General features: G+C 43.5%; 1 protein-coding gene across 1 annotated transcript in view; it reads left to right on the top strand.

Annotated features, from left to right (window-relative positions):
* The window catches only part of LOC117452543 (poly [ADP-ribose] polymerase tankyrase-1), a 42,194-nt gene extending 30,633 nt beyond the window's left edge, over positions 1–11,561 (top strand). Inside the window, exons 21-28 of the mRNA XM_034091239.2 lie at positions 517–599; positions 1,951–2,071; positions 3,620–3,717; positions 4,409–4,483; positions 5,577–5,682; positions 6,903–7,089; positions 9,094–9,250; positions 11,445–11,561. Coding sequence (XP_033947130.1) covers positions 517–599; positions 1,951–2,071; positions 3,620–3,717; positions 4,409–4,483; positions 5,577–5,682; positions 6,903–7,089; positions 9,094–9,250; positions 11,445–11,531 — 914 coding nt within the window. The 3' untranslated portion in view covers positions 11,532–11,561. The remainder of the gene's footprint in view (positions 1–516; positions 600–1,950; positions 2,072–3,619; positions 3,718–4,408; positions 4,484–5,576; positions 5,683–6,902; positions 7,090–9,093; positions 9,251–11,444) is intronic.
* Positions 11,562–26,066: the final 14,505 nt, after the last annotated feature.

Consider the following 26,066-nt stretch of genomic DNA (forward strand, 5'->3'; position numbering starts at 1 on the left):
AGGGACTGCAGGCACGGCTGCAGTGCAGGGAGTGGAAGCAGAGCGCTGAACACACACACACGTAGCAGCGCTTTCTCACCGGAGTACTTTCCCCCGTCATTCTTAAAGTACCGATACTAATGAAACGGAGGAATCGTAACGTTTTTAACGGCAGGGTATCGCGGTACCTTTCAAGTATCGATACACCGTGCAACACTACAACACAACAACATTTGGGCCCAGTTGGATCACAATAAGCAAAACTCACACCCCACAAAGAATAGTTGGGTGTCGCAGCTGCCCCCAGAGAGCAAGTGTCTTCCTTCGCCCGGTCCTTACTGTAGTGTCATGAAACCCTTCGTGAACACATCTGTTATCAAACATCCTTTTCTCATCCACACCCAACATTCATTTTCTATCCATTCCCAGGATACCACTTTGTTAAAAGTTACATTTCATTAGGATTACACTGTATTAAGCTTTAATACCATAATTGCCATAACATTTTGACTCTACTAACGCTCTGTTTTTCCACAGTTGCCATGCTGGACATGAACATAAGTCAATTCATGAAGAGCCTGGGCCTGGAGCACCTGAGGGACATCTTTGAGCGGGAGCAGGTCAGACATCTTTAAAATACTTATCAAACTGTGTGTTCATGCCCTTTTGAAGCTTAACGTGAAGAGCTCATTAACGCTGCTAATTAGATATGTTGTAGGCCTGATTATTGGCCATCTAGTGAGCCATGAAATACCTGCGGGCAATCTCACAGGCTTATCACTAAGTTGGGCTAAAACGCTGATGCTTTGCACAAGTGTTCACATTAATTTCACATTTCTATTTGATGCATTGTAATCCCAGAGTTTATGAAATCACTGACATGAATTCTAGACATATTAGACGTTTTTATCCACCGAGCCAGTGGTTCCCAACCTGGGGGGCGCCAAAGATCGCAGGGGGGGGAGCCAAAGATCGCAGGGGGGGGGCGCCAAAGATCGCAGGGGGGGCGCCAAAGATCGCAGGCGGGGCGCCAAAGATCGCAGGATGATTTGAGGCCAAATATCATATTTAGACTTTTTTTTTTTTTTTTTTACATATAATTGTAACGCAATACATGATTGTCACTAAAAGCCTTGTCTCTTCATTACAATAAAATATAAAAAATAGTTAGTATTAAAGGCATAAAAAGACAGAAATGTGTAATTCTTTCTTTAATAGAAATGTTTCTTCTGCCCGTAAAGTGTCCAAACCGGGCTTTGCTGGATAATTTAAAACATAGTCATTGTCCATGCCGGTTTCAGATTATTTGTCAGTTGCTCCGATCATATCGGTCTCCTCCATTTTGTAGATTATTTACGACTTTTGAATCCACATAAACACATCGGCAAAATCCGGCTTACTTTGAGCACGTGTTTTAAACAGTTTAATCCCTTTGTGAATTGTTTCCACTTCGTCCTTTCATTTCTTCATACAGCGGGAATCCAAAAGAATGAATCCTGAGTCCAATAACCATCAAAGTCGCTCCAACAGTGCTGCTTGATTACACTTTCATCCTCCTTTAACAAAATACTTCACATTCATCCAGTTTGTGACAGTAGCTGTAGCATTTTGAGACTTTTAAACTTTAATTACCGCTGTCCCCCCCCCTCCCTTGTGTGTGTGAGTCATTTGGGGGGGCTCTTGGGAACCCCTGCACCAAGTGATATTGTTTGAGTGTAGTTTAAAGCTGTAAAATTAATCAAAATGGCATCACAGTCTCAATATGGAATAATGCAATATTCAAACTGCATCCAAGCACTACAGTTGGTAAAGACTAAACCTGTGAAGTATCGTGGAGCTTCAGAGAAGTCCGGTCCACAAACTGTATTCTCCAGACTTGGTAAATAAAACTTGTTTGGTTCACACCCGGCACAAGACTGAGCAGATTTCTCTGATTTGTTCGAACTACAAATATGTTTTCTCTTCTCCCAGATCTCGATGGACGTGCTGGCTGACATGGGTCACGAGGAGCTGAAGGAGATAGGAATCAATGCCTATGGACACCGACACAAACTCATCAAGGGAGTAGAGAGGCTGCTGGGCGGCCAGCAAGGTGAGGAGGCATTAGACTCCTTTAAGGTCACCTATTGTGCAAAATCCACTTCTTCATGTCTCTTCTACATCAACATGTGTCCCCTCTTCTTCATGTCTCTTCTACATCAACATGTGTCCCCTCTTCTCCATGTCTCTTCTACATCAACATGTGTCCCCTCTTCTTCATGTCTCTTCTACATCAACATGTGTCCCCTCTCCTCCATGTCTCTTCTACATCACCATGTGTCCCCTCTTCTCCATGTCTCTTATACATCAACATGTGTCCCCTCTTCTTCATGTCTCTTCTACATCAACATGTGTCCCCTCTTCTTCATGTCTCTTCTACATCAACATGTGTCCCCTCTTCTTCATGTCTCTTCTACATCAACATGTGTCCCCTCTTCTTCATGTCTCTTCTACATCAACATGTGTCCCCTCTTCTCCATGTCTCTTCTACATCAACATGTGTCCCCTCTTCTCCATGTCTCTTCTACATCAACATGTGTCCCCTCTTCTTCATGTCTCTTCTACATCAACATGTGTCCCCTCTTCTCCATGTCTCTTCTACATCAACATGTGTCCCCTCTTCTCCATGTCTCTTCTACATCAACATGTGTCCCCTCTTCTTCATGTCTCTTCTACATCAACATGTGTCCCCTCTTCTCCATGTCTCTTCTACATCAACATGTGTCCCCTCTTCTTCATGTCTCTTCTACATCAACATGTGTCCCCTCTTCTTCATGTCTCTTCTACATCAACATGTGTCCCCTCTCCTCCATGTCTCTTCTACATCACCATGTGTCCCCTCTTCTTCATGTCTCTTCTACATCAACATGTGTCCCCTCTTCTTCATGTCTCTTCTACATCAACATGTGTCCCCTCTTCTCCATGTCTCTTCTACATCAACATATGTCCCCTCTTCTTCATGTCTCTTCTACATCAACATGTGTCCCCTCTTCTTCATGTCTCTTCTACATCAACATGTGTCCCCTCTTCTTCATGTCTCTTCTACATCAACATGTGTCCCCTCTTCTTCATGTCTCTTCTACATCAACATGTGTCCCCTCTTCTCCATGTCTCTTCTACATCAACATGTGTCCCCTCTTCTCCATGTCTCTTCTACATCAACATGTGTCCCCTCTTCTTCATGTCTCTTCTACATCAACATGTGTCCCCTCTTCTTCATGTCTCTTCTACATCAACATGTGTCCCCTCTGTGGAAAGAGACTGAAAGTCTTTTTGATCCATTTCTATAAAAACCTGTCTGAAAATGAGCTGATCAGATTTTGGGCACTTTGTGATGTCATAACGATGTTTTGTCTTGTGTAACCATTAGCCAATCAGCAACCAAGGTACCCCCCCCCCCCCCCCTTATCACCTGAATCTCCTCTAGAGCACCATTGAGTTCTTTGTAACCAGATCTCTCTCAGAGGGGCGTGGGGAGGGGCTCCTTGTTTTCATCTAAAGTAACAGACAGAGAATCAGCACTTTGGAAACAGGGCTGAAACAGAGGGCATTATGGGATGGACCTTTAACAGCTGATTTGACTGACCTGTTGTCTTCTCAGGTGGAAACCCCTACCTGTCTTTCCACTGTGCGAACCAGGGCACGATCCTGATCGACCTCGCTACCGACGACAAGGAGTACCAGTCTGTGGAGGAGGAGGTGAGTCTGCTCCACTTTCTGTGTAGCAGCAAGATTCAGGGCTTCATCATCATGTGCTCAGCAGCTACAGTGGCTCCTCCAACAGAGCAACATGAATATATATATATATATATATATATATATATAGGACATAAAACAGATAAAACAGTGCAAGAGAATGTTTTGAGAGAGAATGTGCAAGTAAATAGAAATAGTGCAAGAAGAGTATATACACGTAAATGGAATATGATATATAGATAGTTTGCCGTTTCCTTTTCTGTTAGCAACATGAGTTAGCAGAGACTGAACACCATGGCGTCTCCTACTGCTCTCTTTCACCCCCAAAATGCACCTCCACTGCCATGCATGTTAGGCTACCAAGTTCTCCGTTGGCAGGCGGTTTTGATAGTATGGCTTAGACGAGGTAAAAAGAAGCGTCTGAATTTGGTTTCTAATCGGCCAAAAATGTATGATTTGACACAAAGATCCTTCATATGGGGTTTCATGGTAGAAACAAGGACATTTCCAAGCCATCGTTGGCGGCCATCTTGGATGTTTTCGTGGCTTTTTTCAATAATCCCAAAGGAGTTTATTTGTTATAGTACTCGGACCCACTTTTGAAAGATTTCCCCGGTACTTCCTATGACCTGCAGCTCTGCTGTTCTCACTGTGCGACGAGACAGGGAAGTGAAAGTGTTTTTTTGTCCCTCAGTTGCAGAGCACCATCAGAGAGCACAGAGACGGAGGAAACGCCGGCGGTGTGTTCAGCAAATACAACATCATCAAGGTCTGAATATCTCTGAACCCTCAAAACATGTTTCAATTCAAAGGTTTTAATGTCATATGAGCTACAGTGTAGAAATTGCAATGAAAATCTTATGACCACATTACAAGTCACTTGTTAGGCGCTTTTATCCAAAGCGACTTACTTACTTTCAGTACTGTGGGCAATCCCCACGGGAGCACTTTGGGGTGAAGTGTCTCAGGGACATGCTGACTGCAGTGGGACTCGAACATGCTACCCCCTGATTCGAAGTCCAGCACACTACACACTGAGCCACAGCCTCCCAGAGCTCAATAATGCAACAAAGTTATTATGAAATACAAACACAGAACAGAACGGCTTTTAAAGAGTATATGTGTTTTGGAGACATGACTCCCAACGAGAGATGCAGTGATAAGTCCACTTATCGTTCAGTGGATCCTCGGAAAATGAACCGCTGTTTTAATAATCAGTGAATGTTTCAAGTTATTTAAATCTAAAAATATAAAGAAAATACACTTTTCAGACAGATTTCTGAAATCTATTTTTTACTCCAATTTGATGAAACTCGATGACCTCAACGCAGAAATATATACTTTTAAAACTCAAAAGGAATGCTTCTTTGAGAGTCTATTATTAGGTGTTCTTGGTGTTAATAAAAAGTAGTTTTAGTTACGTTTTTTTGTGGGTTTTTTCATCTCTATCGAAGGAAGTTTTAAGTACATATTTGGTAATAACCAGATTTAGTGGTTTTGCATGATACTTTGCAAAGAAATTCAGTTTAGGGCGTGTGCATCATGACGCTGCTCGCAATACGATTGGTGGATTATATTTACTACATTTTTATTTTGGTGCACTTTGACCACAATCGTCTTGTAATCGATGAATCCTTTTGAGTAATTTTTTATACAAAAGTGTCATAAAATGCTGTTTTTCATTCTCTCAAAGTTGTAGATATTTAGTTTTTCTCTGTTTTATATAATAATGAAATGACTATCTTTGAGTTTTGCACTTACGAAACAAGACACCTTTTACTCCGAGGAACCGGGATACACGGTAGTTACTCGCAGCCTTCCTCTCAACATTACGTTTGATTCGTGTTATATTTCCTCCACAGATCCAGAAGGTGGTGAATAAGAAGCTGAGGGAGCGCTACACACACCGCCAGAAGGAGATCGCAGACGAGAACCACAACCACCACAACGAGCGGATGCTGTTCCACGGTAAACACACACTGACTTCAAGAACCCCAGACCCAAAACAAAGGACGTATTATTGGCTTCCCCTAATGTTTCCCTCACGCCACGCTACTGATAACGAGTGGGACAGGACGGGTAGACGACGTGTTGTCGGATGGAAAATGAGGAAACCAAAACCCAGGCAGTGATAAAGCGCACCATTTGCAAAGGCAACATATCCTTTAAAGCAGCGTCAACTAATAATCTCCATCGCCACTTAAAAACACAGCATCTAATATTAAGAGTTGCGTGGATTTCATTCAAGGCAACTTTATTGACTTTTCACATACAGAGGGTAAATTCAAAGTACCGTACTTTTCGGACTACAAGCCGCGACTTTTCCCCCCATTTTGTTTGTACAGCTAGCGGCCACTAGGGAACCTCCTGAATCTATGGATTTCACAGGTAAAATTAACCACCTTTAACACTACGGGCTCTAGGACCGGTCCGCGCCCGCCACCTCTAAGCGGTGGGCTCCAGCGGGAAAAGCTGGAGGCCGGAAAAGAGTGAGACAGGTAGCGCGCCAAAGTGAAAGTGGAACCGAGAGACAGAACGAGAGCAAGACAGACGGACCATTTAGCTGCTGCGGCTTATATGCAGGTGCGGATTATAGTCCGAAAAGTACGGTACATTCACTGACATGAAAGACATGGATATGGCGCCACCTTGTGTCATGTTTACAATGCAGATTATTGACATTAGCTCTGGCAACACAGTCGATCATTATCCTGGTGATTATTTTGCAGATAAACCTAGTAACCCCGCCCCCTTTGAAAGGAACGGAGCCATAAGATCCGTCTCCCTTCAAAGAGCCGTAATTCCCATCACTATTATGTTAACAAACTGATGTCCAAATAAGATACAGTGTCATGGTCAAACCAGATGACACACAAAGATGGACACTCCATACAAAGCAAACTATCTAAGTCCAAATCCCCCCCTCGAGATGGCAGCAAATGGTTTGTCCCAATTTGGCTGCTTCCAGTTTTGAAATGTCCTCAGCTCTTACACACGGAGAAAGAATGATTATTTATTATTAACTAAATAAATGAATAGCTTTCAGTGCACCTAAACTCAGTGTAAGGATGTAAAAGCTAATGAACAGTTTTACCTTGTACATGAACTGTGTGCTGTGTGGGTAGAAACCAATGGAGGTGAGTTTGCTTTGCATTAACTCCGGTTCGTAATCTCCGTGTTTCCTCCAGGTTCCCCCTTCATCAACGCCATCATCCACAAAGGCTTCGACGAGCGGCACGCGTACATCGGAGGGATGTTCGGAGCGGGGATCTACTTTGCGGAGAATTCCTCAAAGAGCAATCAGTACGTGTACGGCATCGGAGGAGGGACCGGCTGCCCGACGCACAAAGACCGGTCCTGCTACCTGTGCCACAGGTAAGGAGCACACGAGTGTTCGTTGTGTTTCGACGATGCTTAAACAGTGTCTGTCGTTTAGAGACCACCGTCTCATTTGTACTCATATATTCTGCTTTCCATCTGTGGTCTGTGCTGATTGTACGTACAAAGAGAGACGAATGATTACAAAGAACACAAACAAACAATAACAACGACTAAACATAAGTAAACTTTTATCAGCTATTTTTTATTTATTGATACTTAGTTCTTAGTTGGTTATTCAACCTAAATCCTGTCATTTTGTCTTTTTTGACTACATTCTTGGCATTTCAGTCATATCTTAGTAAAGACTCATGTTTTATTTTTGGTATAAAGATTAGATTTGGAAAACGATTAAGTCGTCAGATAAATCCTAACATTACACTTTTTAACTTAGGTATTCAAACCCCTACTCACTAACATCCAACATTTCACATTATTTTTTAAGAATTGTTGTCATCACATAATATATTTTAGTCCTTATGAAAATCTATTTTACAATCTCACAAATAAGTTAGGAAGTCACTTTGAGTGTCACAGTTTAAAACATTTCAGTCATTTTAGTTTTTTAGTCGATCTAAATCGTTGTTTTTACTTCATTCTTGGCATTTCAGTCCGATCTTATGACACTTTTCCACTGCAGGACCGAGCCCGGCTTAGTACGGTATGGTAGGCCTTGGTAGGCCAGGCTCACTTTATGCTGCGTTTCCATTACAGTTTAGTAACTATAGTAACGCAGTGTAGGCGGAGCGATCGGCTGTTAAACCGTAAAACTGCCGTGACGTCCTCCTCAATGCGAAACACAAAACCAACACAGCCGTTAGCTGTTAGCCCTCAGAGCTCACAGCTCCTCATATCTGTTCAGAAACTAGACACAAGTTAAACAAGTACAAACCACAGACTGTCTGTCATGGAGAATACAGTCGCTGGTTTATTTATGTCTGTATAGGCCGTTGCTGTGAGTGTGGACGGTCGGAGCATATACTGCGTTAGCTTAGCCGATCTCCATTCAGAAAACACGCATTTAAAAGGGTTGTTCGCCTGCCGTCTGTCTGCAGACTTGTCAAAACATTAATTCATGGTTTTTACTAACCGGTATCAGTATGTTGTTACTTCGGCATCATTTTGAAACGTGTATTACAATTAAATCACGGTGAAATATGTTCATCTTGTTGTAGTTGTAGCCCCCGAGCCAGCCATTCTCTCTGACTCATTGATAGTCCTACCTATAATTTAGGAAGTCACTTAGTGTCACAATTTAAACATTTCAGTCTTTTTGGTCCAGCAAAATATCGCCTGGTTTCATCTTTGTTGTAAAAAATACTTTGTCCTTTATCGTAGTAAAATGTTTTATGTATATTCAAGATTCAAGGCTTTCATTGTCATTCGTACATAGCGACAGTTATGACAATGAACATCTGAGGTCATCGGCTCCTCCAACAGTGCAACACAGATAAGTTAATAACATAAAATATAATAGAATATAAATAGTGCAGAATAGTCTAGATACAAGTAATTGGAATATTGATATATATATAAGTTGCAAACGGACGTTATGGATGTTCTTTCAAAAGTTCAGGTGTCTAACAGTCTCATGGCCTGTGGGATGAAGCGTCCCCTTACGGTGCGTCCACACGGCGGCGTGCGTTGAAGCTTGCCGGCGGGCGTGTCTGAAACTCGACCAACAACCAATCACATTAATCTCCCGCCCCGGACACACAAGCACGCGGTTTGATTGGCTAGCGCTTGTACTGGCTTATGATTTGATTGGCTGCCGCTTCCGTCGACGTTTGAAAAGTTGAACTTTCACAGTGAATGGGAAGCGTCTCCGTTGAAGCAACGCACGCTGCCGTGTGGACGGGCCGTTATTCTGGGGGTTTAAACATTTCAGTAATTTTTTATCCAGCAAAATATCACCTGGTTTCACTTTGTTGTAAACATACTGTGTGTCCTTCTGTCCTTTCTTCGTACTAAAGGTTTCATGTACATTCTGTGTCCTCTCAGGCAGATGCTGTTCTGCAGAGTGACTCTGGGGAAGTCCTTCCTGCAGTTCAGTGCCATGAAGATGGCCCACGCCCCCCCCGGACACCACTCCGTCATCGGGAGGCCGAGCGTCAACGGCCTGGCCTACGCTGAGTACGTCATCTACAGAGGAGAGCAGGTAAACACACACACACACACACACACACACACACACACACACACACACCACACACACACACACACACACACACACACACACACCACAGACTGAATACTCTTTGTCCTGTTACATCTGCAAATACACATCCTCGATAATTAACCTTGATCCATGTCTCGGACTTCACGTGTTGGTTCCTTGAGTTTGAACTGGGTGTGGAAATAGGATTTCTATCACTTTTTATTTGCAATCGTAAATTAAAGCGTGGTTTATTAAATGTATTAAATATATATATATATATATATATTAGTGCTATCAAAATTGTCACGTTAACGGCGGTAATTAATTTTTTGAATTAATTGCGTTAAAATATTTAACGCATTTAACGCATGTGCAGAATGACCCGCCCCATACGTGCCACCAGTGGCAGCGCCAGGGTATGGCTGGGGTAGGCTACACCCATACCAAGAAATGGCTTAGCCCCACCATGAAAAATGATGTTAACGTAAGCAAAATAAAGTCTGCCAACTCGCGCGGAGTAAATTGCACAGACAGCAGTTAGTAAGATTGATTTCAGTAGCCACGGTTTTGAAAACTTTTGTCACGTAGTGATCGACTTCTCAATAGAACATCTTTGATAACGGCGTGGTGTTGTTGCAGGAAGTCCCGACGGAGAATACTCTTGCTGTCGTACAGGGCAGAGCCATATCATAGTAATAATATGGCTCTGATACAGGGGTGCACATAACTGGTACACTGGTTATGGCGTAATCTGAATGCGTACCGTCACTTGTGTCACAAAGCGCATTTGCGTACCGACGTACTTGTGAAGCTTTTCCAGAAGGCGGCTAGGTCACCGGACGACAGAGTCGGTCTCCGTGTGCACAGACAGGCTGCTGTTAACGTCGGTCTGTACAACGGAACTGTGCCAAAACTACGCCAGCCGGCTGCGGAGGGAGACTCCCCCCTTCACTGGAGAACTGCGCTGAAACAGCTGATCACAACGTTCACACTCTGTGGTCGCGAAGTACTCCACTAGCCCCCCCCCCCCCTCTGTCGACTTTCCTGAAGTACTCCCCCGTTGATAGAAATCAACACGTAATGAATTAAGACCCCACGGTTTGATGATTGATGTGTGGGTTGTCTTTCATTTTGACATGCAGAAAAATGTTATAATAAACATAGATACTGTGTTAAATGGATATATCCGCCTTCTTTCATTTATCTTTCCATTCCCAACAATATACATAAATAAATGGCATATTTTGGACATAGTTCGAATGGTGATTAATCTGATTAATTCATTTTTAAACTGTGATTAATCTGATTAAAAATTGTAATCGTTTGACAGCCCTAATATATATATGACTGTGCTTTGAGGAGAGGGTTCAAATGTGTTCGTGATGCCTTACATCAGGGATGGGCAACTTTGATGGTGGTGAGGGCCACATCATTGATGTACCAGGGGGGCCGCAGATTCACTTGGAACACACACACACATTCCATGTGTTTTATGTAATTATTAACAAATATACTAAGTCTGACATCTTCATTGACATTTTACAATCAATGGGAACATCCTCTAATAAGCCACTGAACAAATATCAGTTCACAGACATGTTATTTAATTTTTACAAGTGGCATGTTTGTGTTGAACAGGTTATTAAATGGTGGAATAAAACTATTTTAAACTATTGGAAAGCACGGAAAATGTGTGTGTATTGAGATGAACCATTAAGAGGACATGAACACTAACCCAGACATTAGTTATCTAACTTGAACCCAAGTTAGATAACTAACGCAAGGGTCCACACAGGCACCGGTCAGCTCTCTGCTGTTCCTCAGCGCCGCCCCCCCCCCCTCCGGCTGAAATGATGAATGAAAAGCGTATAGTAATCGTAGATAACACGGCAGTTTGTTTTCATCTGATTTCAAATAAACAAAGTCTTGGCTTTTAGAATATTAAACTTGTTTCGCTAAATTCAGATGATAAATAGAACCTTTAAGCTTCTGAAGGCATAATTACAAGAGGCAACTTCACGTCACAGCAGGCAAAACAACAGCCGCTGTTTCTTGTGAGGGTTTCCCGGGAAACAAACACAATACACCCATCCCTGCCTTACATGTTTGAATCCCAGCCACAAAGCCCCCTTTCGGTTACGTGTTCTGTTCTCAACTTGTCTTCTCACATCTTGCTGTATTTCTTTTTCTGCAGGCCTACCCGGAGTACCTCATCACCTACCAGATCCTTAAACCGGAGATCACAGCTCAGTCTGCTGCAGCCGCGGAGCAGAAGTCGTAGTCTCACACACACACACACACACACACACACACACACCACACACACACACACACACACACACCACACACACACACACACACACACACACACACACACACACACACACACACACACACACACACACACACGAAAAGGACTATTTCTCCTTTGTGTTGCAAATGCCTAACACCTTTCATCCAGCCAACACATTTCCAGTCTCCAGTCCAGTCGGGTCCCGTGGAGCCCAGTGCTTCATGAGCAGATGTGCTGTATAATACTCGTGGTTATGAAGACACTCTTATTTTATTTTTTGCATCGGCTGCATGTCAATACAGACGCATGTGAAGAACCCCCCCCCCCTGCTTGTAGAGACTATGAAGTATCAGCATTAACAGTCTGTCGTCTCATGCCTTGTGACTTGTGCAAACCCCTACACACACACACACACACACACACACACACACACACACACACACACACACACACACACACACACACACACACACACACACACACACACACGTCAGTCAGATTGTTTCTGACTGATTGTCGTTGGTCTTCTCGTGATTGGTAACTTTCTCCTTTTTTGATTTGCTGACTTTCTTCACTGTGAATTCCTCCTCGTCGCTCTCAGCTGGTTCACTGAAGTCTTCATCACTCTCTGAATCTGCAAGCGTTTCCTTCAGCGGCTTTAGAGGCAGCCTTTCTTTGTCTCGATAGGACCGCTGACTCCCATTGTGATGTGATATCATCCGGGTCTAAAGACTAAATAAATAAAAGCATTAAACATTCACACCACTTATCAAACAATATTACATTCAACTTTCTTTGCATGTCAATGGTCTGCAAAGACTAAAATCCCTGTGTTCCCTCAATTGGACTTGTTTACTCCAACACATTGTACTGATAGGCTAAGGGGGCGGGACATCTCTAAGAACCAATCACATCAGAGCCGGCCAGCTCACCAATCAGAGCAGACTGGGCTCTGGTTTCAGACAAAGGGTGAAAAGAGGGATACATTAGGGCTTTCTGAGCATTACAGCATGTAAACATCTGGGGGCACAACATGCAAATATGAGAGCATAATTCTTTTAAGACAAGAAACAAACATTTGATATAATATTCAATCACAATTTGGGATTTACCCCGTATTTAATTTCAGGATTGTTTGTGCACATAAAGAGTGCCTCAGTCTTATTTAACAATTCTTTTTTTAAAGGTAATAATTAATATTCACTCTTCAGCACATGATTTGGCTCGATGACAATGTCGATATATTGTTATAGCCGGTGGAGAAACCCTTGGACCACAGTGTTCATTTGAGTGTACTCACCTAAAAATGACCTTTTTGCAGATGTATTAATGTGGTCTTTCCAGGACACACACACAACACACACACACACACCACACCACACACACACACACACACACACACACACAACACAACACACCACACACACACACACCCACACACAGCCTGTAACCTATGGACTACTACTGCCCCACCTCATCGTGTACAAAATGGCCTCTGGTTACTGTGAGTTATTTGTATTTTTTAAAGCCAATTTAGAGAACACTACCAAACAGTGTGTCGTTCCTGTAATGTAAGGCTGACTTTCCCACATCTCCCCCCCTCCCCCCTTCTTCCCGACAACACTACGGACGCTGAATGAAATGTTTTTTTAGTGTTTTTGTTAGAGAGGAAAGGGCTCTCGGTCAAATCACTACAAATGTTATGGTCACTATTACAATATTAAGACTGCGGCAATGTAAGGCATCACGATGACACAATCGTAAATGAAAGCGTGGTATATTAAATGCATTAAATATATGTATATGACTGTGCTTTGAAGAGAGGGTTCACATGTGTTGTGATGCCTTACATGTTTAACTCCCTATATCAGCACAAAGCACCCGTTCTGTTACTCTCCCACGCGTAAGGATTTGCACTTTTACATAGAAGCCTATTTAAGTTATTTTGAATTTAAAAATCGCAAATTTTTCGGGAATATTTGTACAGGTTGTGTAAATGGTTGTGTATAACTGTTGCTGTTTAACAGTTTCTTTTGAGTTCAACTGTAAATGACATCTGAATTTCCTCCTCCTCTTCCTCATGCCTTGATTCTCCCAACTTTTTTTTTTTTTTTTAATAAATGTCGCATTAACAGCTCCTCGTGGTTCCATGTTTTATTTTGAAATGGTGTCAAAAAGTATGCCTGTGACTTTTTCTGTAGAATGTTCTTTTTGTAGTTTCTGTATAAACTGTAAACATGAAGTAATCCCGCTGAAAATATTAAAGCCTAAAGGTGTTTACGCCTGCAGAAAAAAAACGAGGTCTTTGGGAATCCTTACTGAGCCAACAGCAGAGGTGTAAAGTAACTAAGTACGTTTACTCAAGTACAATTCTGAGGTACTTGTGTATTTCAATTTGATGCTACTGTGTACTTTTACTCCACTACATGTATTTAATACCTTTAGTTTACAGATGTGGATGAATGATGTGAAATCTAATCAAGTGTTGAATCAGACTTTAGTTCCACCTGGAGTAAATCCACCAACTACCCTGCAGTCTACAAAGTACTTCAGACTAGCTGCACCTTCACCAGCTTTGAGAACACTTTCATGATCAATCATTATAAAACATATCATATATATTATTCTGAAATGGACCAATCTGCACAACGACTACTTTTACTGTCTTTCACTATATTCTGATGATAATACTTTTATACTTTCACTTGAGGAACATTTTGAATGCAGGACTTTTACTGTAACAGAGTATTCCTACACTGTGGTACTTCTACTTTTTACTCAAGTACAAGATCTAGTACTTTTACTCAAGTACAAGATTACATTACATTACATTGCATTTAGCTGACGCTTTATCCAAAGCGACTTACAATAAGTACATTCGACCAGGAAGACACAACCTTGAAGAAAGAACAGAATCATATAAGTACATCAGGTTTCATAGAGCCAAGTATTTCAAGTGCTACTCAACTGGCTTTAGATAAGCCAGTCCTTTATTAGTATATAAGTGCTCTGTTAGCAGTTCTTTGTTAATAGTTCTATCGCTCGAGGTGGAGTCGAAAGAGATGAGTTTTCATCGCCGGAAGGTGTGTAAGCTTTCTGCTGTCCTGATTTCAATGGGGAGCTCATTCCACCATCTTGGAGCCAGGACAGCAAACCCACGTGTTTTTGCTGATGGGAACTGGGTCCCCCCTCGCAGCGAGTCGTTTGGCTAAGCAGAGCGTAGAGCACTGCGCTGGGGTGCACGGTTTAACCATGTCCTGGATGTAGGAAGGGCCAGATCCATTCGCAGCATGGTACGCAAGTACCAGTGTCTTGAAGTGAATTCTAGCGTTACGAAGCCAGCGGAGGCGGAGGAGCGGCGTGGTGTGGGAACATTTAGGAAGGTTGAAGACCAGACGAGCCGCTGCATTCTGGATGAGCTGCAGAGGTCGGATGGCACATGCAGGTAGACCAGCCAGGAGGGAGTTGCAGTAGTCTAAGCGTGAGGTGACGAAAGCCTGGACCAGAAGCTGGGTCGCTTTCTGGGTCAGCTGGGGGCGTATCTTCCTGATGTTGTAGAGCGTGTATCTGCAGCAGCGGGTTGTAGCAGCGATGTTTGCAGTGAAGGACAGGTTGTGATCTAGGATCACGCCCAGATTCCTTGCAGTCTGAGTCGGGGAAACAATAGAGGGGCCGATGTTGATAGTCAGGTCAAGAGTGGGACAATCTTTTCCCGGAAGGAAAAGCAGTTCAGTTTTGTCAAGGTTGAGCTTGAGGTGATGAGCGGACATCCACTGAGAGATGTCAGCTAAACAAGCAGAGATGCGTGCGACGACCTGGGTCTCTGAGCGGGGAAAGGACAGAATTAGTTGGGTGTCGTCAGCGTAGCAGTGGTATGAAAAACCATGCGGGCTAATGACAGATCAGAGCGAGTTTGTGTACAGGGAGAAGAGGAGGGGACCAAGAACAGAGCCCTGAGGGACCCCTGTAGTTAATTGACAAGGGTCGGACTCGGATCCGAGTATCCAAGATCTGAGTACTTCTACTTTTACTCAAGTACAAGATCTGAGTACTTCTACTTTTACTCAAGTACAAGATCTGAGTACTTCTACTTTTACTCAAGTACAAGATCTGAGTACTTCTACTTTTACTCAAGTACAAGATCTAAGTAATTATACTTGAGTAACATTTTGAATGCAGGACTTTTACTGTAACAGAGTATGGCAATTGTAATTAAATAAAGTACTTGAATAAATGTACTTTATGATAAAAAGTAAAAATCTATCCAGAAACATATTAACAAGGCCAAGGTTGGGAGATACCACACATAACAAAACACTGCAGATAATAAATGTATACCAATATATATATATATATATATATATACTCAAGTCATTTGTTATATTTTTATAGAATTTTTCCTTTGCACTTGCTTTCAAAATTGGCTAATTTTTTTTCCATTATATCAGTTTTTATACAATTAATTTAATTCTGAGTATTAATAAAGTTAAGTTGTGGAGACTGTTCTATTATTGTCATTGTACAGGTACAGCAAAATGAAAAAGCAATCCTGTCCGTGTATATCTACACATCAACAGCAACAGCAATATGGTTATACGTACATACATTTGCATACGATAAATAAATGCAGTTCAAATCACAGTGTTCAAAAACAGACAGGAAGTGAATGTGCATGCCAGAGGTGATCACTTAACGCTGGCAGTTATATTGTTTATCTGTAAGAGTAGGACAAATAGCGATGAAGCTTAATATTTCAAAGAAAAGTTGAAAAATTATAAACAGTAAATGTGTATTAAAGCAACCGTCCTGTGAAATATAGCTATGCGTACAAAGATGTTTCAGTGAGGGAGGGGCAGGGTGCGAACTGGAGGGGAGCAGGGGAGCTATAGCTCCCCTAGTGGTGACATGAGCTCCCCTGGGAACATGGTTTGTGAAATTTGGGGGGAGCTCTCTAAAATACTGATATGATGACCAAATAAATTCCATTTTGGGCATTTTTTTTTTCAAAGGTGTAAAATAAGTGAAATAAAATTATATTTAGAGTTTATGATTCATGAAAAAAGTGTCGCCTGCTTGCACGCTGCCCGCAGCTCCACCCACTACCCACTCACTCACAAGCTCGTTTAGTTAGCACTGCATGTTTACCAGGCATTGTTGCTGCTGCTGACATGTCGAAAAGAAAAAAACAACTTAGGCAATTTCTTTAAAAAGACGGCTAAACAACCTGATCAAGAAGACCAACCGAATGTAGCTGGTGGTAGCACATCGTACGTTGTGACTGCTGCTACAACAGAACCGAGAGAGGAGGGAGCTAACGTCAGTGCTAGTGCTAACTTGACAGCTAACGTTAACTTGGGGGCTGAAGAGACACAAGAAGACGAGCCAAGAGAAGCTAACTTGATGACTACAACTACCATACAGTAGTAGAGATCGAAGGAGATGTGGAAGAAGATGATGATGCTGCTGATGACCTATTCTTCCTCTTTCTCCTTGCCTGCTGCTCGAGATGGGGGGCGAAGTTGCTGCGGTGGTCCTGCGGCCGCCGGCTGGCTGGACCAGCCAACAGTGGAGTGAGTGGATCACATTTGAGTCATTTTAAGTTGATTTAATTAAACAGTCAAACGTTACATTGGTGGTCCGTGGATTATTTATTATCAAGTTGATTGAAGTTTGCGTAGCCCATACATGCTCGGGAAATCTGTTGACATTTACATGATCCATCGGGACGTTTCATGTAAATGTAGACCTGTGGCACCACCCCGTGTGCAACAGATTTCTCTTTATAATAGGCCTATGTCTGTGCTGTTGCTACAGCACAGACATAGGCCTCCCCCCCCCCCGCAACAACAACAAAATCCCGGCTCCCCCGGAGACCGTGGTATAGTTCGCACACTGGGGAGGGGTCAGACTGAAGAGGCTTCTCAATACTCAAATTTCCCCTCCTCGACTCCTCGGTCCTCCGGTAGTGACCCGGAAATTAATTTCAGCGCGCCATTTTGAAGGACGTCTCATTTCTCTAAATGCACACCGAGGACCGAGGATACACTGATGGTTCCTCCACGGCTCCTCTGCGGATGCATTTCCGGGAACGGTGGCGGCGTGACGCACGGCCGGACTTATCTCAGCCAATGACAGCTCTGCATGCATCCCCTGGATATTATTTTAGAAACTGCTCTTATCGCAACGCGATGTTTACAGTGAGAACAGCTGTGAGGCCCGTGCAGAAAGCAGAGCAGTGTGTAAAATATATATCACTCAGTATAACATGCCTACTCTCTTTATTTGCTTTAGTTTAGTAGATATCTACAAAGAGTCGATATTTTTCTAAGAACATTTAGTGCTTCACATAATAAAATACACAACGGCTGTAGCCTGATTATGCTTTAGGAGCTGTAGGTGTGTGTGGTACAGTGTGTAGGTGTGTGTTGTACAGTGTGTAGGTGTGTGTGGTACAGTGTGTGCGCAGATGCGGCGGACAGACAGGTCTCAGTTGGTTTGGTGTCCTCTGCTTACTTTTAATCCTTGCAAATACAACTTTTGGCCCGTAATTTCAATTCCCCATTTCAGCGACCAGAGAGAGGGGGGGGGGGATATATCCAGTCTCTGATTGTGTTACGTTATTATGAGAATGCTCTCATACTTTAAATTGCATATGTAACCCCGGTGTGGTGTCCTCTCAGCAACAGACCACTCAGAGCTGGTGATTACTTCAGTTTATTCCATACATAGGATACCTGCATTGCAATGGACACATACAATCAACACATGAGCTGCGTTTCTCAACAGATCCTCACGCGGTATATAAATCTCCTTTACAATCCAATATTCAACAACACAACAATGATCGTATAGTGGTAACAATGTGAAACATTAAACATAAACAAACTGGTGTACAAAACTCACATACCTGCATTGCAATGGACACATACAATCAACACGTGAGCTGCGTTCTGTTGGAGAGATAGCACCACGCTCACGTTAGCCTATTAGCTCACATTAGCTATTGACGAACGCATTAATAAATCAACACAAATAGCGCATCACAGAAACACGTTGCTGTGAGCGTTAACCGACTAACATTAACTGAACACAACGTTATTGTTCTATTACAATAATAACATACATTTTGTCCACAGACATAATACAATAGCACCTGACTCTCAGCAGATCCTCACGAGGTATGAGACCTCCCACAATCCATTGCGGTAACAAAGCTACAGCAATGCAGGCACACGTTTGTAACACCAGATGGCGTAATTCTCCAATTTAACCTGGATTTTACACCAACCTTTATAACTCGTTACATACCCCCCTAAAATTCTGCTAAATTGGGCAAAACACAGAAAACAACAAAACACACAGGAGATACAAAATACAAGCCGTGTAGAAATTTGAGCATAACCTCGTTGAAGTCAGTTTGAAACTGTCCACTTGGAACAAGTCAGCAAGAGATTGGCCAAACCCCTTAATAACATAGACACAAAAGATGCCGTGTACACCTCTTATAAAATAAACATTACTCTTCTACATCTTGAAATTACTGAGGAACACTGTAAGACAGTGTAATACTGGTTAAAAAAAAAACTAAAACATATATATATATATCTATAATCACTATCAGGAGTCTAACCAAAGAATATGTCTCTCATAATAGAAAACACAGAACCACTTGTTGACACCGAGTCATCAACAATCATTCACTTCACAAATGAGTCTAGCTGGAAGCTTTATAGGTCTACCTGCCCTAGTGCAAAGTGGAAGAGGCTGTTCACTAACTACATGGCCCTGTGTGAGTGCACCTAGTTGTGTATCTGTTGCCATGTCAGGGGAGGGCACACAATGAGCTCTTTCTGTTGAGGGCTGTAAAGATGCATCTTGGGACACCTCACATTCAACAGTGGAGGGAAACTGTGCAACACGTACGGAAGAGTCTGAGGGATTCAAAACCTCACACACAACATGTGAGATCAAAGACTCTTCTGCTTCTGAAGATGCTGTGCTCACAGCCACAACTGAAGAACAATCAGGCTGGCTGGCTATCTCATCCCCATCATTTGCATCATCCATCTGCAGGAGCCAGTTAACTGTCTTCGTCTCACTGTTCTGTACAGCAAGAGAAACCACTGGGTCACTTTGTCCACTTCCAGCAACAGAAGAGCAGCTTGACTCAAGATCTTCATCGCCTCCCACGGGGAGAAAACTCACAGGAAGCAGGAGATTCCTGTGAACAACTTTCTCCTTTGACGTCACAGGATCTCTAATGCAGTACACATTGATTCCTGGCTTCACAGATATCACTTCATAAACTGTGGAAACCCATCTGTCTGCAATCTTTCTTTTCCCTCTCTCACCACGATTTGCAAGCAAGACTCTGTCACCAATAGTGAGAGGTGACCCTTTTGCTTTGCGGTTGTAGTTCTTTGCCTGACGTGCCTGTTCAGTCCGACTGTTCTGGGGCAATGTGAGCAGCTTCAGCCAGGTCACGTTTCAAGCGGGAAACAAACTCACAATGGCCAACAACAGCACTGCTAGAGAGGGCATGCTGGAACACAACATCAACTGGCAGACGTGGGGTCCTCCCAAACATGAGAAAGAAGGGGCAAAGCCTGTTGTCTCATGCTCAGTGCAATTGTAACAGAATGTCAGCATTTGGAGCATTTGTGGCCACCTGGCCTTGGAATGTGGAGGCAGGGCCCTTATCATGCTCCCAAGTGTTCTGTTGTACCGCTCGACAACTCCATTCCCCATAGGATGGTAAGGGGTGGTGTGTGACTTCTGGACGCCAGCCACCTCCATGAGCTCTTTAATGAGTTGACTCTCAAAATTGGCTCCTTGATCTGAATGGATGCGTTTGGGGAAACCATATATGCAGAAAAAGTCAATCCAAAGTCGACGAGCGACCTCTTAGCTGACTGATTTTTACACGGGAATGCATGAGACATTTTAGTAAAATGATCTGTGACTACCAAAACATCCACACACTTTTTGTCAGTCTGTTCAGCAGTCCAGAAATCAATACAGACTAGTTCCATCGGTTCAGAGGTGCAAATGCTTTCAAGAGGAGCACGGTCGTTAGGCTCAGGTGTTTTTCCAACCACACATCGGAAGCAATTTCTCACATGATTGATGATGTCACGTTCCATCCCTGTCCAAAAGAATCTCTGCCTGGCAAGAGAAAGCGTGCGGGCCTGTCCCTGATGACCAGCCGAGTCATGTATGCCATTGAGGACTTGGGCCTTAAGGGAGTCTGGAACCACAATTTGGTGGATCGTCGTGTTCATTGTCTGTCTTTCTTTACCTTGCACAAAATGCCATCCTTGACGGAGAGTTTGGGCAAGTGTCTTAGCAGTTTTGTCACTCCGCGAGACTCAGCAGCACGCTCACGTCTTGTGGGTCTCCTGCGGCGCTGGATGTAATAGAGAGCCCTGCCTATGACATCATCCTGCTCTTGGAGATTAACAAGTTCACTCTTCGGTAGAGAGGAAGTCTGGTCGACACCAGCGACCTGAAAAACAGCTGGTCCTGTTCCTCTCACTTGGCCGACACCTCCAGTGTCGTGTGCATCCAACACTGCTGAGACGTCATGTGATGACAGGGACCCCTGAGAAGGAGGCTGGGTGATGACGGCGACTTCCTCGGACTGATCAACAACCACCTGGCAGTTATTAGTACACCTAAATGCATCTTGCACTGTTCTATCCACCATCCCAGACATGTGGTTCATTAAAAACGCATAAGGTTCAGTCACAAGACGGTGGCTCATGCACGATTGGACAAATGGCTCTCTACTTAATGCATCAGCGACCACATTCTTTGGACCAGGGATATAGTTCAGGTCAAAACTGTATGCTGCGAGCTTTGAAACCCACCTCTGCTCACAAGCATCCAACCTAGGCTTAGTCAAGATGTATGTCAATGGATTATTATCCGTCCAGACTGTGAAGCGTTGCCCTTTTAGCCAATGGCTAAATTTGTCACAAACTGCCCATTTAAGAGCGAGAAACTCAAGTCGATGTGCTGGATAGTTCAGCTGAGAGTGGGAAAGTGTCTTGCTAGCAAATGCTACAGGTCTGGCCATCTTTCCATCAGGAGGCAACTGTGAAAGGACGGCCCCTATGCCATCAAAGGAGGCATCAACTGCAAGAATGAATGGAGCGCTAAAATCTGGATGTGCTAAAGTGACACTGTGCACCAGCTCATACTTCAATGTTCCAAATGCTTCTTTGCACTCATCATTCCAGTCTGTTGGAGAGAGTCTGACATAGCCTTTTTTAAACTTTGGTTTGTGGCCTCTCCCTCTTTTGTGTGGTGTGGCAGGCTCAGCCACAAGGTTGAACAGCGGCTTAGCTTTGGCAGAACATCCCTCAATGAAATGGTGGTAATAGAGAACCATCCCTAAGAAAGACCGGATCTTCTTAGCACACGGTGTTTGCCCATCTTGCTCCATCAAGTCAGCTTCCTGCATATCATTTATAGCCTCCACTTTACTCGGGTCGGTCTTAACACCATCCTCACAAATAATGTGTCCCAGAAACTTGACTGACCTGCGTAGAAAGTAGCACTTCTTAGGGGAGAGCTTTAAGTTGTTGGCTGCAAGACGCGAGAAAACCATCTGTAGACGCTCAAGTGCAACCTGTTCAGATGGAGCATAGACCATGAGATCATCCATGTAGCATAGCAGACTTGTGAAGTTCTCATCCCCAAAGATGGACATCATCATTCGCATGAAAGTGGCAGGGCTGTTCGTCAAGCCCTGGGGCATCCTGTTGTATTCATGAAGACCGAATGGGGAGGAGAACGCTGTATATTTTCTGTCATCTTTATGCAGTCCGACATTGTAGAACCCTGACGTGAGGTCCATTGTGGAAAAGAACACATTTCCACCAAGCGCAGCAAGGGCATCTGTCTGATGGGGCAATGGATGTGCATCTTTTACTGTTCTTGCGTTCAACCACCTGAAGTCATTGCAAAGGCGAAGGTCACCATTTAGTTTGACAACGAGGACAAGGGGTGATGAGTATTCACTCTGAGATTTGCGAATGATTCCTAATTCCTCCATGTCATTCAGAGCAGTCCGTAGCTTGTCATAGTGGCATGGCGGAACCCGCCTGTATGGAAGTCTGAAGGGCTTGTCATCAACCAGGTGTATTCTGTGCACAAAATCCACTGCCTCGCCACAGTCCATTTTGTGCTTCGAAAATGTTGATTCATACTGCTCAATGATTTTCATCAGCTTATCTTTCCACTCGAGAGAGACTTCACAAGATGAGAGGTCCAAATCCTGCAAACCCATGTCACTCAACACGGGACATCTCCTCCTCTGACCTTGGCTCAGGTGACGGGCTCTGTGTGTACTGTGCACTGGATTGGATGCGAACTGGATCTGGTAAATCCTGCACTGAAAGACAGGGGGACACATCAGCAACCTTTGCATTTTTTTAAGGGTGAGTGGCTTTTCAGTGGGGTTTACAATTTTGACAGGAACCCAGCCATTTCCCCATAAGGACGTGACAACCCTCCCCACCAGAATTTGTGCAGGTCTGGCTTTTGACTGGGTGGGCTCAATGATGACTGTACTCCCTACTGCAGAGACATCAGACTCAGGTAATTTCGCCCACACCAAACTTTCAGACATTGGCTGCAGAGTTACACATCTTTTCAGTTTTGCCGTGCCAATTTGTGTTAGTTACTGCTCCACCTTTGCATTCATCTGAGGAGGACAGCAGAGACATCAACTTGGGCAAACTATCACTCTGAAAACTTGTCACAGGAGATGTGATATTTTGGCAACTTACAGTTTTTTTCATCTGCAAAATGAGCCACTTGATGGCATTGCTGCCGAGAATCATTTCATCAGTCTGGCCTGGCACAACTAGAACAGGATTATTACCTTATAGCCATAAACTGATGCAGTAAGATCATACATGGCAGATGGAGTAACAAGGTGACCACCACAACCAACTATGACAAAGTCTTCAGCTGATTTCCTTTCCATGTTAGGGACAGATTGTGAAAGTCTTATGTCAGCTGCCTCACTAATTGTGCATGCCATAGATCCACTGTCCACTAATGCTTTGAGAGCTTGTCCATTATTGGTGGTCACAGCTGTGTGGAATAGACTATCAGTCTCTGGGAGTCTTTGCAGCCTTTGTACAATCAGTGTCTTATTTGATGGCACCATGCTGTGTAGGTGTCATACAATGTTTCACAATCATCAATGTCTTTCATATCCAAGGTGGGAGGCTCACTCACATAATCTGCACTATCCTCCCTCTTGTGCAGATCATTCAGTTTCCCTGCTGGTTGTAGTGAGGAGGACGTCTCCCCTCTGGGCACTCACGTCTTGGGTGGCCAGGTAAGTGACAGGAAGCAAAGTTGTTCTCTCGACAGTGTATGAAAGCAGAGTGAGAGCTGTCATTACATATAGAACAAGGCATGTCCATAAAGCCCTCAATCTTTGGTGGCTTGTTGCTAGTATATTGCCTCCTATTAGCTTGAGCATACCCAGGGGCCTGGAGCAACACCTTCTCCAGCATGCCAATCAACCTCTCGAAAGCGGGGGTGTCCTGGCTCACAGCTTGTGCCTGTTTGGGAATGTCTGACACTAAAGCAGCATTAGTGTTCACCTCAGCTACATTCATGTTTATCCTGCCTCTCTCTGTGGAAGACCTCAGTCCCTTCTCTAAATGGTATTCATCTAACACTTCCTGAACTTCTCGTGCTGACCATTTATCAATTGTCTTGGACCTAAATGTAAGAGCTAAATCTCTGCTGGGGCAGTGTCTGATGAACATACGTGTGACTTCAATACTGGGATTATCAAACACCTTACCCTGTTCCCTAAGACAACTGTCAGCCACATCGACAGCTCTGTTTAGTCTGAGCCAGTACTCATATGGGTCCTCTTGTTCTTTTGGTAGAGTGGAATAAAAGTCAGCTAGGGCACAGAAGAGCAATGGCTGGAGCTGAAATGTTTGCGGAGGAGTCCATAGATGGCCTGTGGGTTCTCTTGGACATCAATTCCACTATTTCTTATCCCAAACTTCACAACATCCTTTGCTCTGCCCCTCAGGTGAATCAGAATTTCTTCAGCTTGATGCTCTGGCTGGATACTGCTTTTCCTGATGTAATTTCTCATCAAATCCTCCCATTCATCAACAGGCAGTGTGTCTGAACTCTCTCCTCTGAACACAGGTGGGTCTTTAACTCCTCTCTGAGTGACTAGCTGGACTTGGGAGAGATCCAGTGTTTGGCTGGGGAGTGTGTTTTTTAATGCATGTTTCTTCATGACTCGTGCGCAGCAGCTGTAGTGTTAATGCGTGACATAATGCTATCAGCTAGCTGCTGCCCTATCTGCTGCACAATAGTGCTCATTTGGTCAGCTAGTCTCACATCATCAGGAGGGTTGGGGACTGATGAGCTAAAGCACTGTGGTGTAGATAACTCTACTTTAGGCTGGATGGAAGGTGTCATCACATCTCCATTTCTGATAGGACTGTGCACTGAATCCCCATCAAAAGTTTTCCTATCCCCCACCTTAAAGTCACCTAGTGAAAATGGAACAGGTGTGCTACATAGCCCTCTACCCCTACCAACATTGAAAGGAGTCATTTCAAAGGTATTAAATCTACTGGAACTCATGTTTTATCGATAGTAAACCAAAATAAAATGACAAGTTCAAAAGAATAAGGCTTATATCAACAAAATAAACCTGAGAGTCCAACACAATGAAGGAATTGAAGCTCCAAAACGTTGCAGCGGCGAGAAAACATCCACTCTGGTCCGGCATAGTCAAGAACGGGTCACGGCACCAATGTAACCCCGGTGTGTGTCCTCTCAGCAACAGACCACTCAGAGCTGGTGATTACTTCAGTTTATTCCATACATAGGATACCTGCATTGCAATGGACACATACAATCAACACATGAGCTGCGTTTCTCAACAGATCCTCACGGGTATATAAATCTCCTTTACAATCCAATATCAACAACACAACAATGATCGTATAGTGGTAACAATGTGAAACATTAAACATAAACAAACTGGTGTACAAAACTCACATACCTGCATTGCAATGGACACATACAATGAACACGTGAGCTGCGTTCTGTTGGAGAGATAGCACCACGCTCACGTTAGCCTATTAGCTCAAATTAGCTATTGACGAACACATTAATAAATCATATAACACAAATAGCGAATCACACAAAACATGTTGGCATCTAATATTAAGAGTTGCGTGGATTTCATTCAAGGCAACTTTATTGACTTTTCACATACAGAGGGTAAATTCAAAGTACCGTACTTTTCGGACTACAAGCCGCGACTTTTCCCCCCATTTTGTTTGTACAGCTAGCGGCCACTAGGGAACCTCCTGAATCTATGGATTTCACAGGTAAAATTAACCACCTTTAACACTACGGGCTCTAGGACCGGTCCGCGCCCGCCACCTCTAAGCGGTGGGCTCCAGCGGGAAAAGCTGGAGGCCGGAAAAGAGTGAGACAGGTAGCGCGCCAAAGTGA

The sequence above is a fragment of the Pseudochaenichthys georgianus genome, chromosome 9 (assembly GCF_902827115.2).
Source record: "Pseudochaenichthys georgianus chromosome 9, fPseGeo1.2, whole genome shotgun sequence".
NCBI lineage: Eukaryota > Metazoa > Chordata > Actinopteri > Perciformes > Channichthyidae > Pseudochaenichthys > Pseudochaenichthys georgianus.